Raw genomic sequence first — 17,135 nt, 5'->3', positions numbered from 1 at the left:
TTGTAAGTTATTGATACACAACATGCAAGGATAATAACAAAAATTACTAGTCCATACAGTAAGTGGAATTTGCAGAATCCTCCCATGTGGAAAAAAAGTTCACTAGTAAAGTTCTTAAATCCACAGTCCTTAGTGACCCTCCACCCCGTCCAAGTTGAGTGGAAATGAGCCAGTCATCCAAAATCTCCTTCAATAAATCCCAACCTGAAAACAACATCCAATCTGTCCTTCTACATCACTCCAGAGAAATCTGAATTCTTGGATAAGAGCAGTTAAATGTTTAACAAAACTGCCGAGACTTCCATTCTTGTGGAGATGCTTCAGAAGGAGGATGCCAGCACATCTGAGCGTGCAGTGCCGCAGCTGGAGCAGCAGCAGCAGGGTATGTGAACGCAGCATTCTTTGCTGTTTCTGCTCCCTCTCTGCTGTTAAATGTAACAAAGCCAACTGACTATTGTGATGTTAGCTTGATCAGTGAACCATCATATCCCTTAAATGATGAAAAGTCATGGTAACGCTCACGTGGTTTAATGTCTGTAGGAAGGCCACTGACATAAAGCATACTGACCTTCTCTTCACTGTTGTTAACTTCTTCACATTCCGTGTTCATGACTGGGGAATTGATTGAATCCATTAGAAAAAGCTGTGGAGGGGTGAGCGATGGTCTGAAGGAGTGCTTTACCTGTGAATGGGGAAACTCTAGAGACAAATGTTAGCTGATGAAAGTACCTCTGCATTTCCTCTCTCATTCCTTCCTTGCCAAGGTAGGTATCAGTATGAAGGTAGTCACACATTTCATTGCAGTAAATTGTGTCTGTCTATTTCAACATTCTCAGTAGTCTTGAAGTCTATTACTCTGTTCACTATTTATGACATTATCAGGTTTTATACAATCCATAAACTTCTAAATTGTATTGCCTAAACAGTTCAGTCAAGTATAAACAACAATCAGTGGTCTTAAAATCAAACCCTAAGGTACCCCATTCAGATTATTCAAAAATTATTTTCCTTTGACAAAATTATTTGCTTGGCTCATGTGAAAGCTGTCAGGAAAAGTATTTCAAAAATCTAGAACAACAAGAAAACAATGCTTCCTGTGCTTTAGCCATTGAAGAGGCAGTTTTAGTTCAGATTTAAATCTCCAATATTCATTGGAAACAAATGCAAAATATTTTAAAATATGTTCTTCACATGAAACTTCTCAATAAAACAATCAGAACTTTGGTAAAGATCAACATTCTTTGAATTTGCAATATAAAGGGGGCCAATGAAGTCTTAACAATAATTGGCAGAACTTAAACAGCTCAGCCTCAAATTCTAATATTCTCGAAAATCATAACAAAACAAACTTAACATGTACTCTTCTTTTTGTGAACACTCTGCATTAAAAACACAGCAAAGATATTTTAATATAATATTCTCATCTGGCTAAAGCATGACCACTGACACAATAAATTTGTTTTAAATAGATATTGTAGAATTTCAAACAAATCAGGGACTCAGGCCCTCAATCAATTTGTTTTAAGGTTACAAATTTGATTATTTTAAAAAAGACCTGATGTTGTCCAACATTAATGTAAAAACAAAATCTTCCCTATTACAAAGCCCACAAAACACATTGACTTGAGATCCTAATTCAAATCAGGCAAAACAGATACTTAACAGGATTTTCTGATCCAGAATTTTAAGCAAATCAAAATAATTAAATGTCAAGCATTGACAACGTGGCACAATTTACATTGAAACTTCTCCCCTCAACCAAAGTATTAGTACAACCTTAATTTCCATGTTTCTCTTTTATTCGCATCCTCTCAATGAAATCACTCTTATAAAAAGAGAAAGCCCTCATAGCAGATCACATGGTGCTGCAGTCCATGCCACTCCCTCCCCCAGAACAAAGACTCAACAAGTTGAGTCCACAGTCCACAAACTGAGATTCCCATAACAAAAACCTGGACAAAGCTTCCCTGGCAGTCAATGCACTTTAGTGTTGGGATTCAAGCGGACCAACTCCATTTTCACCTCCTTTTCCCAGTGACACCATACCAACCTAAAAGTACTTCTATGCGGAGGTGTGGGGGATAAAGGCAATAATTCCAAGAAGTACCAAATTCTTTTTGTTCCCACAGAACCTCAAACCTCTTGTCTATAGAGGACTTTAAACTCCTTTTTCCCCAGAGGTCTTTAGCCCCTTTGCTTCTCACATCCCTTTTATTTTACTCTATATGTCTGGGAACTCTCACCCCGATTCAACACTGCTGCGCTGAGCAACTCATGGTGTGCAAGTGTGCGAGATACCGCAAAGATTCTGTCACCAGTGAGTCCCCGAGATGAGGGATCAACTGAGTGGTAGATTTAGAGAGAGATCAAGGTGAAGCTTACCTTGTAGGTAAACTTGCTTTTATTAGTCAGTGCATTGAATATAGCAGTTGGGAAGTCACTTGCAGCTGTACAGGACATTGGTTAGGTGAGTTATGGAATCCAGCGTTCATTTATGGTCTCTGTGCTATAGGAAAGAAGTTGTGAAACTTGAAAGAATTCAGAAAAGATTTACAAGGATGTTGCTGGCATTGGAACGTTTGAGATATATAGAGGGGCTGAAAAGGCTGGGGCTATTTTCCCTGGAGTGTCGGAGGCTGAGATTTATAAAATCCTGACTGACTGAGATAGGGTGAATAGCCAAGCTCTTTTCCTGAATATAAAGGGAGTCCAAAACTGGAGGGCATAGGTTTAGTGTGAAAGGAGAAAGATTTAAAAGGTACCTATGGGCAACTTTTTCATGCAGAGGATGAGACGTGTCTAGAATGAGGTGCCAGGGGAAGTGGTGGAGGCTGGTGCAATTACAACAATAAAAAGGTATCTGTTTGAGTTAGAACAGAGAAAAGTACAGCACAGAACAGACCCTTTGGTCCACGATGTTGTGCCAAGGATTATTCTTAATCTAAAATAAAATAACCTAACCTATGCACCCCTCAGTCCACTGTTCTCCATGTGCATGTCCAACAGTCGCTTAAAAGTCCCTAATGACTCTACTTCTACCACCACTAAGGCAACACATTCCATGCATTCACAACTCTCTGCGTAAAGAACCTACCTCTGACGTCTCCTCTATACCTTCCTCCTAATGCCTTAAAACTATGCCCCCTCGTGGCAGGCAATCCTGCCCTGAGGAAAACTCTCTGGCTATCGACTCTATCCATGCCTCTCATTACCTTGTATATCTCGATCAGGTCACCTCTCTTCCTCCTGTCCAGAGAGAAAAGTCTGAGCTTAGTTAACCTCTCTTCATAAGACAAGCCTTTCAGTTCAGGCAACATCCTGGTAAACCTTTGCACCCTCTCCAAAGCCTTCATATCTTTCCTGTAACAGGGTAACCAGAACTGGGCACAATATTCCAAGTGTGGTCTCACCAGGGTTTTGTAGAGCTGCAGCAAACCTTGCGGCTCTTAAACTCGATCCCCCTGTTAATTAAAGTCAAAACACCATATGCTTTCTTAACAACCCTATCCACTTGGTTCCTCCACACTGCCAAGAATCCTGTCTTTAATCCTATATTCAGCATTTCAGTTCAATCAATGCATCACTTTGCATTTATCCAGGTTGAACTCCATCTGCCATTTCTCAGCCCAATTCTGTATCCTTTCTATATCATGCTGCACCCTGCGGTAGCCCTCGATACTGTCAACGGTACCTCCAACCTTTATATCATCAGCAAATTTATTAACCCACCCCTCAATTTCCTCATCCAAGTCATTTATAAAAACTACAAAGAGCACAGGCTCGAGAACAGAGCCCTGCGGGACACCAGTCACCACTGACCTCCAGGCTGAATACTTTCCATCTACAACCACTCTCTGCCTTCTGTCAACCAACTAATTTTGAATCCAGTCAGCCAAATCTCCCTGTATCTCATACCTCCTGACTTTATGCACGAGCCTACCATTGGGAACCTTATCAAATGCCTTGCTGAAATCTATAGACACCACAAACACTGCTCGACCTTCGTCAACCTGTCTCATTACCTCCTGAAAGAACTCAATAAGATTTGTGAGGCATGACCTGCCCCTCACAAAGCCATGCTGACTACCTTTAATCACGCTATGCTTTTCCAAATAGTCATAAATCCTATCCCTCGGAAAACTTTCCAAAACCTTGCTGACACAGGCGTAAGACTGTCTGTAATTGCCAGGGATTTCCCTATTCCCCTTGTTGAAAAGAAGAACAACATTCACCTCCCTCCAATTCTCCGGTACAACTCCCGTGGAGAATGAGGAATCAAAAGTCTTCGCACGTGGCTTAGCAACCTCCTTTCTCACTTCCCGGAGCAACCTAGGATTAATCTGGTCTGGCCCTGGGGACTTGCCAATCTTGATGTTTGCCAACATTTCCAGCACATCAACTTCATCAATCATAATCTATTTAAGCCTATTTCCCAGCTCCTCAAAGTTCTCGTTCATAACAAGGTCCCTTTCCTTAGTGAAAACCACAGCAAAAAACTCATTTGCAGCTTCCCCTATCTGTTCAGACTCCTCGCACAAATTCCCTACGCTATCCCTGACCCCTCTGCGTTTGTCTGACAACTCCCAAGGTGTCTTAAGACCTCAGCCAAAAAATTACCTTTTCTCTGGCATAGCTTAGAAGAGAAGGGAGTTATGTTGGAATTATACAAAACTGTGGTTATGCCACAGTTGCAGTACTGTCTGCAGCTCTAGTCACCACAATATAGTTAGGATGTGATTGCACTGGAGGGAGTCCAGAAGTGATTCAATACGATATTGCCTGAGATGGAGCATTTTAGTTATAAAGAGCAGCTGGGTAAGCTTCTGTTGTTTTCTTGTATAAGTTCGAGCAAGACATCTTGCTGCACAGGCTCTCCAGCCTATGCTATACACCAGATATGTTGACATTTTCTTCCTTTGAACTCATGGCGAGAAATTGCTGAAATGACTACACAACAGTATCAACAAGTTTCAGCCCACCATCAGACTCAGTTTTTGCTTTCAAACAACTGCTAAACCTTAAACAGAATCATTTGCAACAAATTACCCAGCTTTCAGGACAACATTGACCACAACACCATACAACCCTGTCACGGCAACCTCCTCAAGACATGCCAGATCATCAACTTGGATACAATTGTCACATGTGGAAACACCACTCACCAGTTCAGTTGAAGGCTCAATAATAAGGAAGCATAATTTTAAAATGAAAGGCAGGGGTTTAGAGGGAACTTGAAGAAAATACATGTTCACCCAGACAATGGTAGGAATCTGGAATGCACTGTCTGGGAGTATAGTTGAGGCAGTCAACCCTGCAATCTTTAAAAAAGTACTTGATGAATACTTTTAATGTCATAATATTCAAGGCTGTGGACCAGTGCTGGAAAATGGGAGTAGTGTAGATTTAGAGTAGTTTATTTTGTTTGTGTAAACTCAAAAGGACCTTTCCTGTGCTGTATAAAACTATGAACACTTACTATAAGTAATTAATTAATCTTCCATCTGAATTCCATTACTGCCTATGTTTTGAGTGATTTGTTTACCTGACAGCTTCTAATAAAGAATTCCACCTATGGCTGTAGCACGGTTGGTGGGAGCCTGTAGATTTTCAGTGGCGATGATCATAAATGGCTTTCAAAAATCCACTTTGAGAATTGCTGGCTTTCAGACTGTACCATTTCAGCACAGGCAGCAGCAATAGGCGCTGTCTAGCTGACTGCTGGGCCTGATCAAAATGACCTCCCATGGTCCAAAGATGTGCAGGTTAGATGGATAGACCATGCTGAATTCCCCTAAAGGTTTTAGGGATGTGTAGATTAGGTGGATTTGGTGGATATGGTTGGTTTGGGTTGGATGCTCTTTGGAGGGTCAGTGAAGATTAGATGGGCCAAATGGCATCTGTCTGCACTGTAGGGATTCTATTATTATATTGTGAGCATTTGTATGTTTCAAAATAGATAGTAAAGAATTCTTGCAATTCTTAAATAGTGCAGTTTCTCAATAGTGACCTTCATAAGTCTGCTTTGAAATGTAACATTTTAACTGGTGTGTGAATCAATTCTTTGATTTTTCAATATTTAACTTCTTCAGGCTTTCAGAATTTTTAGTCCATCACACTTTTCTTTTACCTTTTATGTTTTTAGGCATTTACCTGTCTGACTTGACGTACATTGATTCAGCGTACCCATCCACACACAGTATCATTGAGAGTGAGCAAAGATCAAACCTAATGAACAATATTTTGAGAATCATTTCAGATCTTCAGCAGAGCTGTGATTATGGTAAGTTACTTGGGCATATTTTTTGATTTTAATTCCCTGAACTAGATACAGCTTGATTATTCCCTTCATGGTACACCATGACCCTGGTGGAAATCATATGGTGGAAAATAAGCCACACTCTTCCACAAGTTGTCACAAGTGTGAAATAGGAGTAATTTTAATCTCTAGGATGGCTAATGTCTTACTTTGACCCCAATTTAAGATAAAGGAATTTATTAAACTTATTTATTAAAATGAATTTATCCTCTAGCATGTGGCAAAATCAAATTATTAATTACTAATATTCAAATTTGAACTATACTCCACTTAAATGTAAACATATATTCACATAAAGAACAGACAGACATGAAACAAATAGGCTTTTTAGAGATGGAAAATATAGACAGAAAGGCACAAAATCTATGGATCCTGTTTCCAACCAAAAGTGGAAATGAAGTGACTTTCTCACAATTTATTTTTTGTTTTGGTGATGACATCACATTATTGTCAATTGCAGCAATCTTAAATGTGGTATTCAGTCAGCTGGACTTCAGTTTTGGCATGAATTCAAAGTTTTTATTCTTTTTGCGAAGTCTTTTGAGTTGTATCCCTTTTCCAATTAATGTGGGAGAGAGAGAAGGATCTGGCTTGCATATAGGTCCTTTTTGAAATCTGTGTCTCAACTATTCTCTCTCCTCTGTCGGTGACAACCAATCTCAACTCTGTTAGGTAATATTTTGTTTCCAAAGACACCTGGTGCTGGAATGTCTCACAAAAAAAATCGAAATCCTGATATTAAGAAATCTGTCTTTGTATAACCAATAAATTACTATACTGTTCCACTTTTTTCAAGCTGTAACAAATAAAGTTTCATTCTATGCAACAAAACAGTTCAAATTTGCATTTATTTCCAGTTTATACTTCCAAGTAAAAATATACGCAGTCTTACAGGTGCATTTATTTTCTTTAGATATTCCTCTGCTGCCTCATGTTCAGAAGTATTTGAACTCGGTGAGATACATTGAAGAACTTCAGAAATTTGTTGAAGATGACAATTACAAGTAGGTTTCTTTGCATCTGAGCTTTTTCTATAAATTTGTAATACAATTCCATGGTGCTTTTTGTGTTAAATATGATTAAATAGTTATTTTAAAACAAAGTTCTTCCATTTAAAATAAACCTTCCTGAGCCCACTCTAAAATTTCATAATGATCTTGAATATTCAAATTCCTGTTAAGCTCAAAACTGAACAATGAAGTGTTAAATCCAACTAAAGAAGCCAGCATTATCTAGTATACATATATCCTGTTAATGTACGTAAGTCCATTTATCCTGTCCCCGTTGTCAAGCTTCACAGCTTTCTAAAGCACATTAATTTTCCGAATTAGTAAATATGTCCATCCTGCAGAGAAAAGACACCTAGACTACAGTAGCTTTGAAAACTGTGTTTTTGTGTTTGCTTAACACAAATTTAGTAATCTCACACAGTACTGATAAACAAATCATAGGTTCTGTTTATTTGAAGATATATGACAGAAGATGGATCCATTATAAAGATTCAGCATACAGAATTGCAGGAAAACACAGCTGCAACTCCTCTGCAATATAAGCTGCCAACTAGACTTTGCAATGGCTCATGGTCGCATGTTCGACATCCTGGTTACTTAATCATTAGCATGTTTGACGTTAAAATTATATTAGAAGATTTCTGCTAGATAATATTGCATGAGTAAAAATGCATGTACACAGAGGATTTACACAAACTGTTTTTACCAAAAGTAGAACTCTGTTTAAGAGCTTAGGAAATACAGAGTCTAAATATCTATATGATAGAATGACCTTTCTAAGATTCTGACTTTTCACTTGGACTTTCTTGACTTGTAAGTGTTTTTGGTATCTTATGCATTTTTTTTTAGTCAACTGCAGCATTGCTGATTTTGCATGATTACCTCCTCCAATTTTATTCTCCAAGGTCACCTTTGAATGTAATATATTTCAGGCAAATTTGGAGTGCTGTGTGTTATATAGCTGTACAGTTCCCTTCATTGTCTTTTATTTTCTCTCCTTTACGGAGTTCCATTGTGTGTTGTGTCCTCATATTGCACATTATGGATGCTTTTGTGGTTGGCAAGGTTTCTAGGTAGAATGTATAGTCTGAATCTTTCGTCCTACACTGAAATTAGGTTGTTACTATCAATCTGGATCCAAGTCAATCAATGATAGAGAAACCAAGCTACCTTTCCTTATGGAAAAGATTTATCAATTACTCATGCCAGGCATGTAATGACACATCTCTAGAGCAGGTGGGACTTGAGGTGGGTCTCATCTTTCAGAGGTAGGGGTACTGTCACTGCACCAATAGATTTTATTTGTGAATTGAATTTGAACTTCACCATTTGCCATGGTGGGATTTGAACCCATGTCCCCAGAGCTTTAATTTGTTTTTTTAGGATTACTAGTCTAGTGACATTGCCACTGCACAACAAGAATTCCCTACTCAGTCATAGAGCGTATTATTGTAATTAAACGGAATCACTTGCTTTACCACTAGCTATATTAATAGATTCTTCTCTTTTCATTTCCACTAAAAGTTTTATTTAATCAATCTTGCAACAAAACAAATGAATGCTTATAAAATATCTTTCCACATCTTACCTTTATGATGCAACCAGTCAGTAACAACATTAGTTTTTCATTTTGAATATAATAAAAATCAATATTCCATATTTCCCCGTTTAACAAAATAAATTGCAGCTGGTTTAATCATAAAGCTTCCTAAGTGATGTGTTGATTATATATTAATTTTTCATTCCTTTGTAACTCCTCATACTAGTAGTTTCCTTCTTTGAGGGTCTCCCATAACATTTTGGAGCAAACAACTGTTTTGTGAAATATCTGACAACTGGCGCACCTTGTTTCGACCCACTTTGTTTGGAAGTCCCTTTTCTTTCCAACATTGTCTGTATGCTAGCAAGGTCAATCCTTAGTCTTTGCTGAGCAGCACTCTTGTTGCTCAGTGTACAATGTCTCAAAGAGAACAATTATCCACACAACATTCTCCTTACAAACTTTTCTCAGACTGCCTTTATTGTCAGACTTCCTTCAGAATATTGGAGGAATACGCCGCTGAATCTATAGCTTTTAGTAGCGCCAATACCTCAGCAGCTAAGGTACTTTTAACTACTCTTTTTATTTTCCTGGCCTCCCTGGCAAGTGGACTACAATTATTCTTTCACACTAAGAATGTGATAAACTCTGACATTCTCAAAAAGCTATTCAGAATATTGGTATGTGAAGCATTGCTAAAAAGACAACCTTTATGTTTTGTGCATCACCAAAGGCTTGATATTTGAGTGTGCATTTTCCTGATTGTAATTTATTCAATGTTTTATTTTTACCCAAGACTTCCTGACCTGGAAGATATTTAATCATAGTAGCCCACTCCAGTGCATCATAGCAAACAGGGTGCCGGCTCGAAGGGCAGAATGGCCTACTCCTGCACCTATTGTCTATATAGTCTGTATAGTCTGAGTGCACAATCAGATTAACTATCCAATTAAATTGCTTCCCTGGTCTGTTTCTTCCCTGGATGCAAAATCATCTTTCTGTGAGAATCAGGCTGATAAATGTTGTTACCAGTGTACAAATAAAGCTATTTATCCAAAATCACATCATACTTATTCTTAGTATCTAATTCTACATATAGAAAGGCCCTAGAAACCTGACTTCCATTGTAAATTCAGTTTCATTTTATCTATCTCACACAATTCAAATGCCATGGAATCTTCCCGCAAAATTATCATGCATAGTAACATAGAAAATAGGACTAGCCATATGAAATCTGAAACAAAAAGCCATATAAATGCAGTGGCTGCAAGAGCAGGTCAGGGGCTAGGCATACTACAACAAATGAATCACTCCTGACTCCCTAAAGTCTATCCACCATCTACACAAATCAGGAGTGTGATGGAATAATCCCCACATGCCTTGATGAGTGGATCAAGTATTACTCAAGATGCTCGACACCATCCAGTCAAAGCAGATTGCTTGATTCGCATCACATCCATCCTCTCTGCTACTGATGGTCAGTGACAACAATGTGTACCATCAACAAGTTGAACTGCAGAAATTCAGCAAAGATTCTAAGGCAACACTTTCCAAACCCACAACTGCCACCATCCAGAAGAACAAGGAAGCAGATGAGGGGAGCAAAGGCATGGTGTTAAGTTTACATGATAGCTAAATTTAGATGAGAACATATAGGAAAGTATACTATGAAGAGGAAGTGCGGTAGTTACTGTCCAATGTCGGTAGGTTGTGCGAGTGGGCAGAAATCTTGCAGATGAAGTTTTCTGTAGGAAATTGTGAATTGTTCACTTTGACCATAAAAATACCAAAGCAGCATATTACTTACCTAAGTGGAGAATGACTGTAAAATTCAAGGTGCAGAGATCTAGTTGTTCTGTTGCATGAGTCATACAAAGTTAATATGCAGGCACAGCAAGTAATTCAGAGGGAAAACAGAATATTATCCTTTATTATGAGACGATGTTATGCCTCAAATATAGTGGTGAGATCACATTTCAAATAGTGTGTGCAGTTTTGATCTCATTTGAGGGAGGATGTAAATGCATTAGAGGTAGTCCTGAGGAGGTTTACTACATTGATACCAGGAATGAGCATTTTGTCTTATGAGGAGGGAGTTTAAAAGTGAATTGTAACTTAATTTATGTATATGAGATCCTCAGCAGTTTTGACGTGGACGTGGGCGTGGAAAGGGTATTCACTCTTGAGCACAGATCCAGAGCTAGGAGACTGTGTTTAAAAATTATATCAGAGATGAGAATTTGTTTTTCTCTGACAGTTGCAAACTTTGGATCTTCCCAGCTCAACATAGTGGAGGTAGGGCAGAGGTAGATAGATTCTAGTTAGGCAAAAAAATCAAAGGTTATTGGAAGTTAGATAGAAATGTGGAATTCAAAACACAAGAAGATCAAACATTTTTATTGAATGCTAGAGCAGCTTGGGCGGGCTGTGTAATGTATTTTTGCTGTTAATTCCAATGTTTAGATTTTCCTCAGTGTTCAGTTATTGAGCCTCTAGCTCTAAGAATAGCTTGCACTTGATTACTCTTGCTTCTAGTTGGAAGCTTAGTGAAGAGGCATACCTTGCTTCTTGGTTAAAAAAAAGCCTGTGCCCACAAGTGAAAAACAGAAAATGCTGGACAAACTTGGTAGCATCTGTGGAGAGAGAAACAAAGTTAACATTCTGAATTTGATATGACTCTTCTTGGGAACTGAAATCTAAAAAAGTAAATTTCATGTTCCAATGACCGTAAGATTGAACTTCAGAAAATATTGATGGTAAGTCATGCCCCGATATTTCATACTTGATGTCAGCCATAATTCTCCTTGCTAACTTCAATTTCCATCTTCTGTCTGAGCAATGAAATGTCTCAGTGATATGATAATTGAGGCTTCCGTTAATCACAGCTTTGTATTGTGCTAATCCAAATGCACACTATACACCAATATGATCGCATTACAACCACAGTAAGTTGAAATTCCATTCATTTTATATTTATAATGCTTCACACTTAATGATATTTTAAAGAGTAAACTGTTGACAAGTACTGAGGAATGATTGACTGACTTCCAGGTAGTGGCAGTATTGCATGTAGTTGTGAAGTCAGTGGGAGCCTTCTGTTCCCTAACTGGAATGGTCAGCTCTCTTGTATCACTGAAAGATTGCAGGTTATTCATTTGTCAAAACTTGTGGCTGTGCCTGCATCCATTCATTGTCTGAAAACCTGCTATGAGTGGAGAGTTTTTTTTTATTTCAAAAATATACTTTATTCATAAAATACTTTGATGATCTGTACAATTGGACATGCCATACATATGTAAACATTCCATTTCTTTGCATCCCGAAACAGAGTAATCATTCCTATTTACAGGTGTACGATTACATTTTTAGCTGAGGCATCAGCAGAGCCCAAATGACTGCGTGGGTCTTCTGTTCTTTTTTAGGCAGGCAGGCGCGGTCTTTCCCCATTGTGCCTTGGCGGCAGCTTCCCCAAGCTTCAGTGTGTCCCTCAACACGTAGTCCTGGACCTTGGAATGTGCCAGTCTGCAACACTCAGTCAGGGTCAACTCCTTCATCTGGAAGATCAACAGGTTTTGGACCGCCCAGAGAGCATCCTTCACCGAGTTGATGATCCTCCAGGCACAGTTGATGTTCGTCTCAGTGTGCATCCCGGCGAACAGGCCGTAGAGCATGGAGTCCCGCTTCACGGTGCTGCTCGGGATGAATCTCGACAAACACCACTGCATTCCTCTCCAGACTTCTTCAGCGTAGGCACATTTCCAAAGGAGGTGTGTGACACTCTCGTTCCCCCTGCAGCCACTTCGAGGGCAGCGTGCAGTGCAGCTGAGAGTCCGAGCGTGCATAAAGGATCTCACAGGCAGAGCCCTTCTCACCACCAGCCAAGCCAAGTCTTGGTGCTTGTTAGAAAGTTCTGGCGATGAGGCATTCTGCCAAATGGCTTTGACAGTCTGCTCAGGCAACCGCTCAATAGGATCCGCCCTCTCCTTTTCCCAAAGGGTCTCAAGGACACTATGTGCTGACCACTTCCTGATGGACTTGTGGTCAAAGGTGTTATTCTTCATAAACTTCTCCACGAAGGACAGGTGATACGGAACGATCCAACTACTCGGAGCGTTCCGCGGCAGCGAGGCCAGGCCATCCTTCACAACACCGGGAACAGGTAGAACCTCAGTACGTAGTGACACTTGGTGTTTGCATACCGGGGATCCATGCACAGCTTGATGCAGTCACACACAAAGGTGGCCATCAGGGTGAGGGTGGCATTTGGTGTATTTTTTCCCCTGTTGCCCAGATCTTTGTACAGTGAGTCCCTTTGGACCTGGTCCATCTTTGACCTCCATATAAATTGGAAGATGGCCTGGGTGACTGGTACAGGTTCTGGGAACAGGCTAGACCCGTGCCACGTATAACAGCAATGACAGTGCCTCACACCTGATGACCAGGTTTTTTCCCGCGATGGAGAGCGACTGTAGCTTCCATCTGCCCAGTTTCTGCCTCACTTTGCTGATACGCCCCCCCCCAAGACTTGGCGCACGCCCCAGCCCCGTGCCCCCCCCCCCCCCCCCCCCCCCAACCAAATACCCAGCACCTTCAGGTGGTCGGTCCTGACAGTGAAGGGGATCGAGGATTGGTCGGCCCAGTTCCCAAAGAGCATGGCCTCGCTCTTGCCTCGGTTTACCTTGGCCCCCGAGGCCCATTCGAACTGGTCACATATGCACACGAGTCTGCGATCGGACAGCGAATCTGAGCAGAAAACGGCAACGTCATCCATGTACAGGGAGGCCTTAACCTGCAGGCCCCCGCTGCCAGGAATAGTCACCCCTCTCAGGCTCGCATCCTTCCTGATGGATTCGGCGAATGGCTCTATGCATACACACAAACAAGGCAGAAGAGAGAGGGCAGCCCTGCCTTACTCCAGATCTGACTGGGAAGCTATCTGATTCCCACCCATTGATTGAGACTGCACTGACAATGTTGATGTAGAGCAGTCTGATCCAAAAGCCCATTTTGGAGAGAACATCTCTCATATACCTGTATGATATCCTGTCAAAGGCTTTCTCCTGGTCCAGGCTGATCAGGCAGGTGTCCAACCCTCTGTCCTGCACGTGGGCGATCATATCCCTGAGGAGTGCGAGCCTCTCGGTGATTTTCCTGCCTGGTACAGCACAGGTTTGGTCAGGGTGAATCACCGACCCCAGAGCAGACCTGATACAGTTGGCGATAACCTTTGACAGAATTTTGTAATCCGCATTCAACAGTGAGATTGGTCTCCAATTTTTGAGTTCCTCCCTCTCCCCCTTCCGTGTGTAGATGAGGGTAATGATGCCTTTCCTCATGGATTCACTCATGGTACCTGCCCGAAGCATACTGACATACACCTCCAGCAGGTCCTGGCCAATCAAGTCCCACAGAGCGAAATTGAGCTCGACCGGTAAGCTATCGCTTCCGGGCGTTTTTTTTCTTTTCGAAGGACTCGAGGGCCTTAGTCAGCCTGTCCAGAGATAGCGGCTGGTCCAGCCTCTCTCGTGTTCTGTCATCTAAGACCTCCGTGATAGGACAGGAACAACTGGGAGGCCGTGCTGTTGGTTGGCTTCGCATCATACAGGCTGGCATAGAAAGATTTACTGATCCTCATGACATCAGCCTGAGATGACGTTATTGAGCCATCTTCTTCCTTCAGGCTGCTGAGCACGCAGCTCTCTTTGTGCACTTCCTGGAAGAAGAAACATGAGCATGTCTTGTCCTGCTCCACCGAGCGGACCCTGGACCGGAAGATTATCTTGGAGGCCTCCGAGGCAAAGACCGAGGCTTGCTGGCCCTTCACCTCCTTGAGGTCCTCCGTGACATCCACCCCCATCGTCTGCAGCTGGAGCTGGGACAGTTTTCCCCCCTCTCTCTCGCCTCCTGAACACCTTTGAGGATAAAGAACCTCTTGATGTTCCCTTTTACTGTTTCCCACCAGTCCGCTGGGGACTCAAAGAGGGGCTTCACTGTTCGCCAACCTGCGTAGTCCCTCTTGAGCTCCTCAATGTTTTCCAGAGTCAACAGCTTTGTGTTCAGCTTCCACGTTCTCTTACCAGCCCGCTGCTCGTCCTGTAGGTGACAGTCGGCCAGCAGGAGGCAGTGGTCAGAGAAGAACACCGGCTTGACGTCGGTGGATCTGACCGAGAGCGCTCGGGACGCAAACAGGTAATCTATCCTTGAGCGGATAGACCCGTCTGCCCGTGACCAGGTGTATCTACGCTGCGCTCCATCTGCAGGGGTGCTGAAGACATTTTGTAGCTTGGCATCTTTTACCGTGTCCATCAGGGCTCTGGACGTAGCGTCCAGTTTACTGTCCCTCCCACCGGATCGTCCATCTGCATCAATGATACAGTTGAGTCTCCGGCCAGAATGACCGGCCTGGACGTAGCCAGCAACAGTGGAAGCTGCTGCAGGACGGCCAACCGTTCACTCTTACCAACTGGGGCGTACACATTAATCAGTCTCGGGGAGCATTCCTGTACATGACGTCGGTGACGAGGAGGCGCCCGCCCGCCACCTCCTTAGCCTCGGAGATGGTGAAGTTGCCTCCTCGCAACAGGATACCCAGGCCAGAGGCGCGGCTATCGTTGCCCCCCGACCAAACTGACAGTCCATGGGCCCACAAGCTCGACCATCTCCTGTAGCTGCTGAGGTGCGGTATCCCACACTCCTGCAGAAACAGGACGTCAGCTTTAACATTGGCCAGGAAGGCCATGGTAGAAACACATCGCGTAGCCGATTTGATGCTACGCACATTGATGCTGGCAATTCTTATCCCCCTTTTTAACAGTTTACGAAGTTACCAGTGTCCATTTGCTGCTGGTCTTGCCTCTCTGGGGTAGCTGTGTGCATCCCCGTGGTGATGGCAAACTGCTGGACCCTCCCAGGGCTGAGATAGCTGTCCGGCTCCACGCTGGGGCAATTTCCCCGCTCTGGTGTCTTCGGGTCGGGCTCAGGGTCCGCACAGTCCAGTCCTCCATCTGACGGCGGGGTTGTCACAGGACCGCTGCTCCCAGTTACCTGGAGCTGTGGGCCGGTGGGTACGTCTTGGTTCTCACCAGGTGGGGGGAGGCCTTTACCCATCCCCTCAGAGGGATCGTCTTTTCCTGCTTGGGCGGTGCTGCCCTCTTTTTTTTCCTCGCGGCGCTGTGTCTCTTCCTCTGGTGATGACCCTCCTTGCGCCCGTCTTCCCCATATGAAGAGCTGCCTGTATTCTCATCATGTAGGTGTCGCTTCTCTCTGCAAGGTAGCTTTGGGGGCCTGGTGAGGTTTCCTCTTCCTGCTTTTGACAGTAATCCAATCCTCTGCCTCCTTTGTTCCCTCCTCTTCCATTTCCTCCATCTGTCTTGAAGGAGCTTGGATCGGCTGCTGCATCTCCCCGCTGTTTGTAGTCTGCTCCGCCACAGCCTGCCCTTCCTTCTGGGTGCCTCCAGACACCGTTCCCGTGCTGTTTTGTGGTACCTTGCTGGTCTTAAGTGGTCCATGACTCGTGTTACCACCTCCGGCCATCTGTGCGTAGGTGGCAGCCCCTCGTCTTGGGCAGGCCTTGTACATGTGGCCTGCCTCTCCGCACAGATTACATTTCTTGGCCTCCTTACATTCCTTGGTCGGGTGGCCTTCCTACTTGCAGTTTCAGCAGACGGCCACCTTACAATCCGCCGCCATATGGCCTGACCTCCCACAGGTTCGGCACACTTTCGGCTGCCCTGCGTACATCAGGTAACCTCTGCTTCCTCCGATGGCAAAGCTGGAGGGTGGGTGGAGGATGTTCCCATTGGCATCGACCCTCAGGGTTATCCTGACTTGTCGTTTGCTGGTCCAGATCCCGAAAGGATCGACCACATCGGTACTCTCTCCCTCGACCCAGACGTGTCTTGTCAGGAAGGTCACGACATCTACTGGAAATCCTGCAGGCAGTACACGTCCGCTTTTTTTTAAATTTCAAAAATATACTTTATTCGTAAAATGATTTGATCGTCTGTGCATTTGATCATGCCATACATATGTCCATATTTACAAACACAGATTCGAATTTATCCTTGTCCTTTACAATCCTGTGCATTTTTCAATCTTGTACATATACATCTATTTGGCTGAGGCATCAGCAGAGCCCAAAAAAACGTCCGCATGGGCCCCCTGTTCTTCTTTTAGGCAGGCCGATCTTACACGGTGGTCTTTCCCCACCGCGCCTTGGCGGCAGCTGCCCCAAGCTTCAGCGCGTCCCTCAGCACGTAGTCTTGGACCT

General features: G+C 43.0%; 1 protein-coding gene across 4 annotated transcripts in view; it reads left to right on the top strand.

The window, feature by feature from the left end:
* The window catches only part of ralgps2 (Ral GEF with PH domain and SH3 binding motif 2), a 436,511-nt gene that overhangs the window by 353,186 nt on the left and 66,190 nt on the right, over positions 1-17,135 (top strand). For all 4 annotated transcript variants that reach the window (XM_072573456.1, XM_072573458.1, XM_072573455.1 and 1 more), the window contains 2 exons: positions 6,143-6,280; positions 7,230-7,320. In XM_072573456.1, the coding sequence (XP_072429557.1) occupies positions 6,143-6,280; positions 7,230-7,320 (229 nt within the window). The remainder of the gene's footprint in view (positions 1-6,142; positions 6,281-7,229; positions 7,321-17,135) is intronic.

Source organism: Chiloscyllium punctatum, chromosome 7 (assembly GCF_047496795.1).
Source record: "Chiloscyllium punctatum isolate Juve2018m chromosome 7, sChiPun1.3, whole genome shotgun sequence".
Taxonomy (NCBI): Eukaryota; Metazoa; Chordata; class Chondrichthyes; order Orectolobiformes; family Hemiscylliidae; genus Chiloscyllium; species Chiloscyllium punctatum.
Note: the sequence above shows the minus strand (reverse complement) of the source record. Positions and strands in the feature narration are given on the sequence as shown.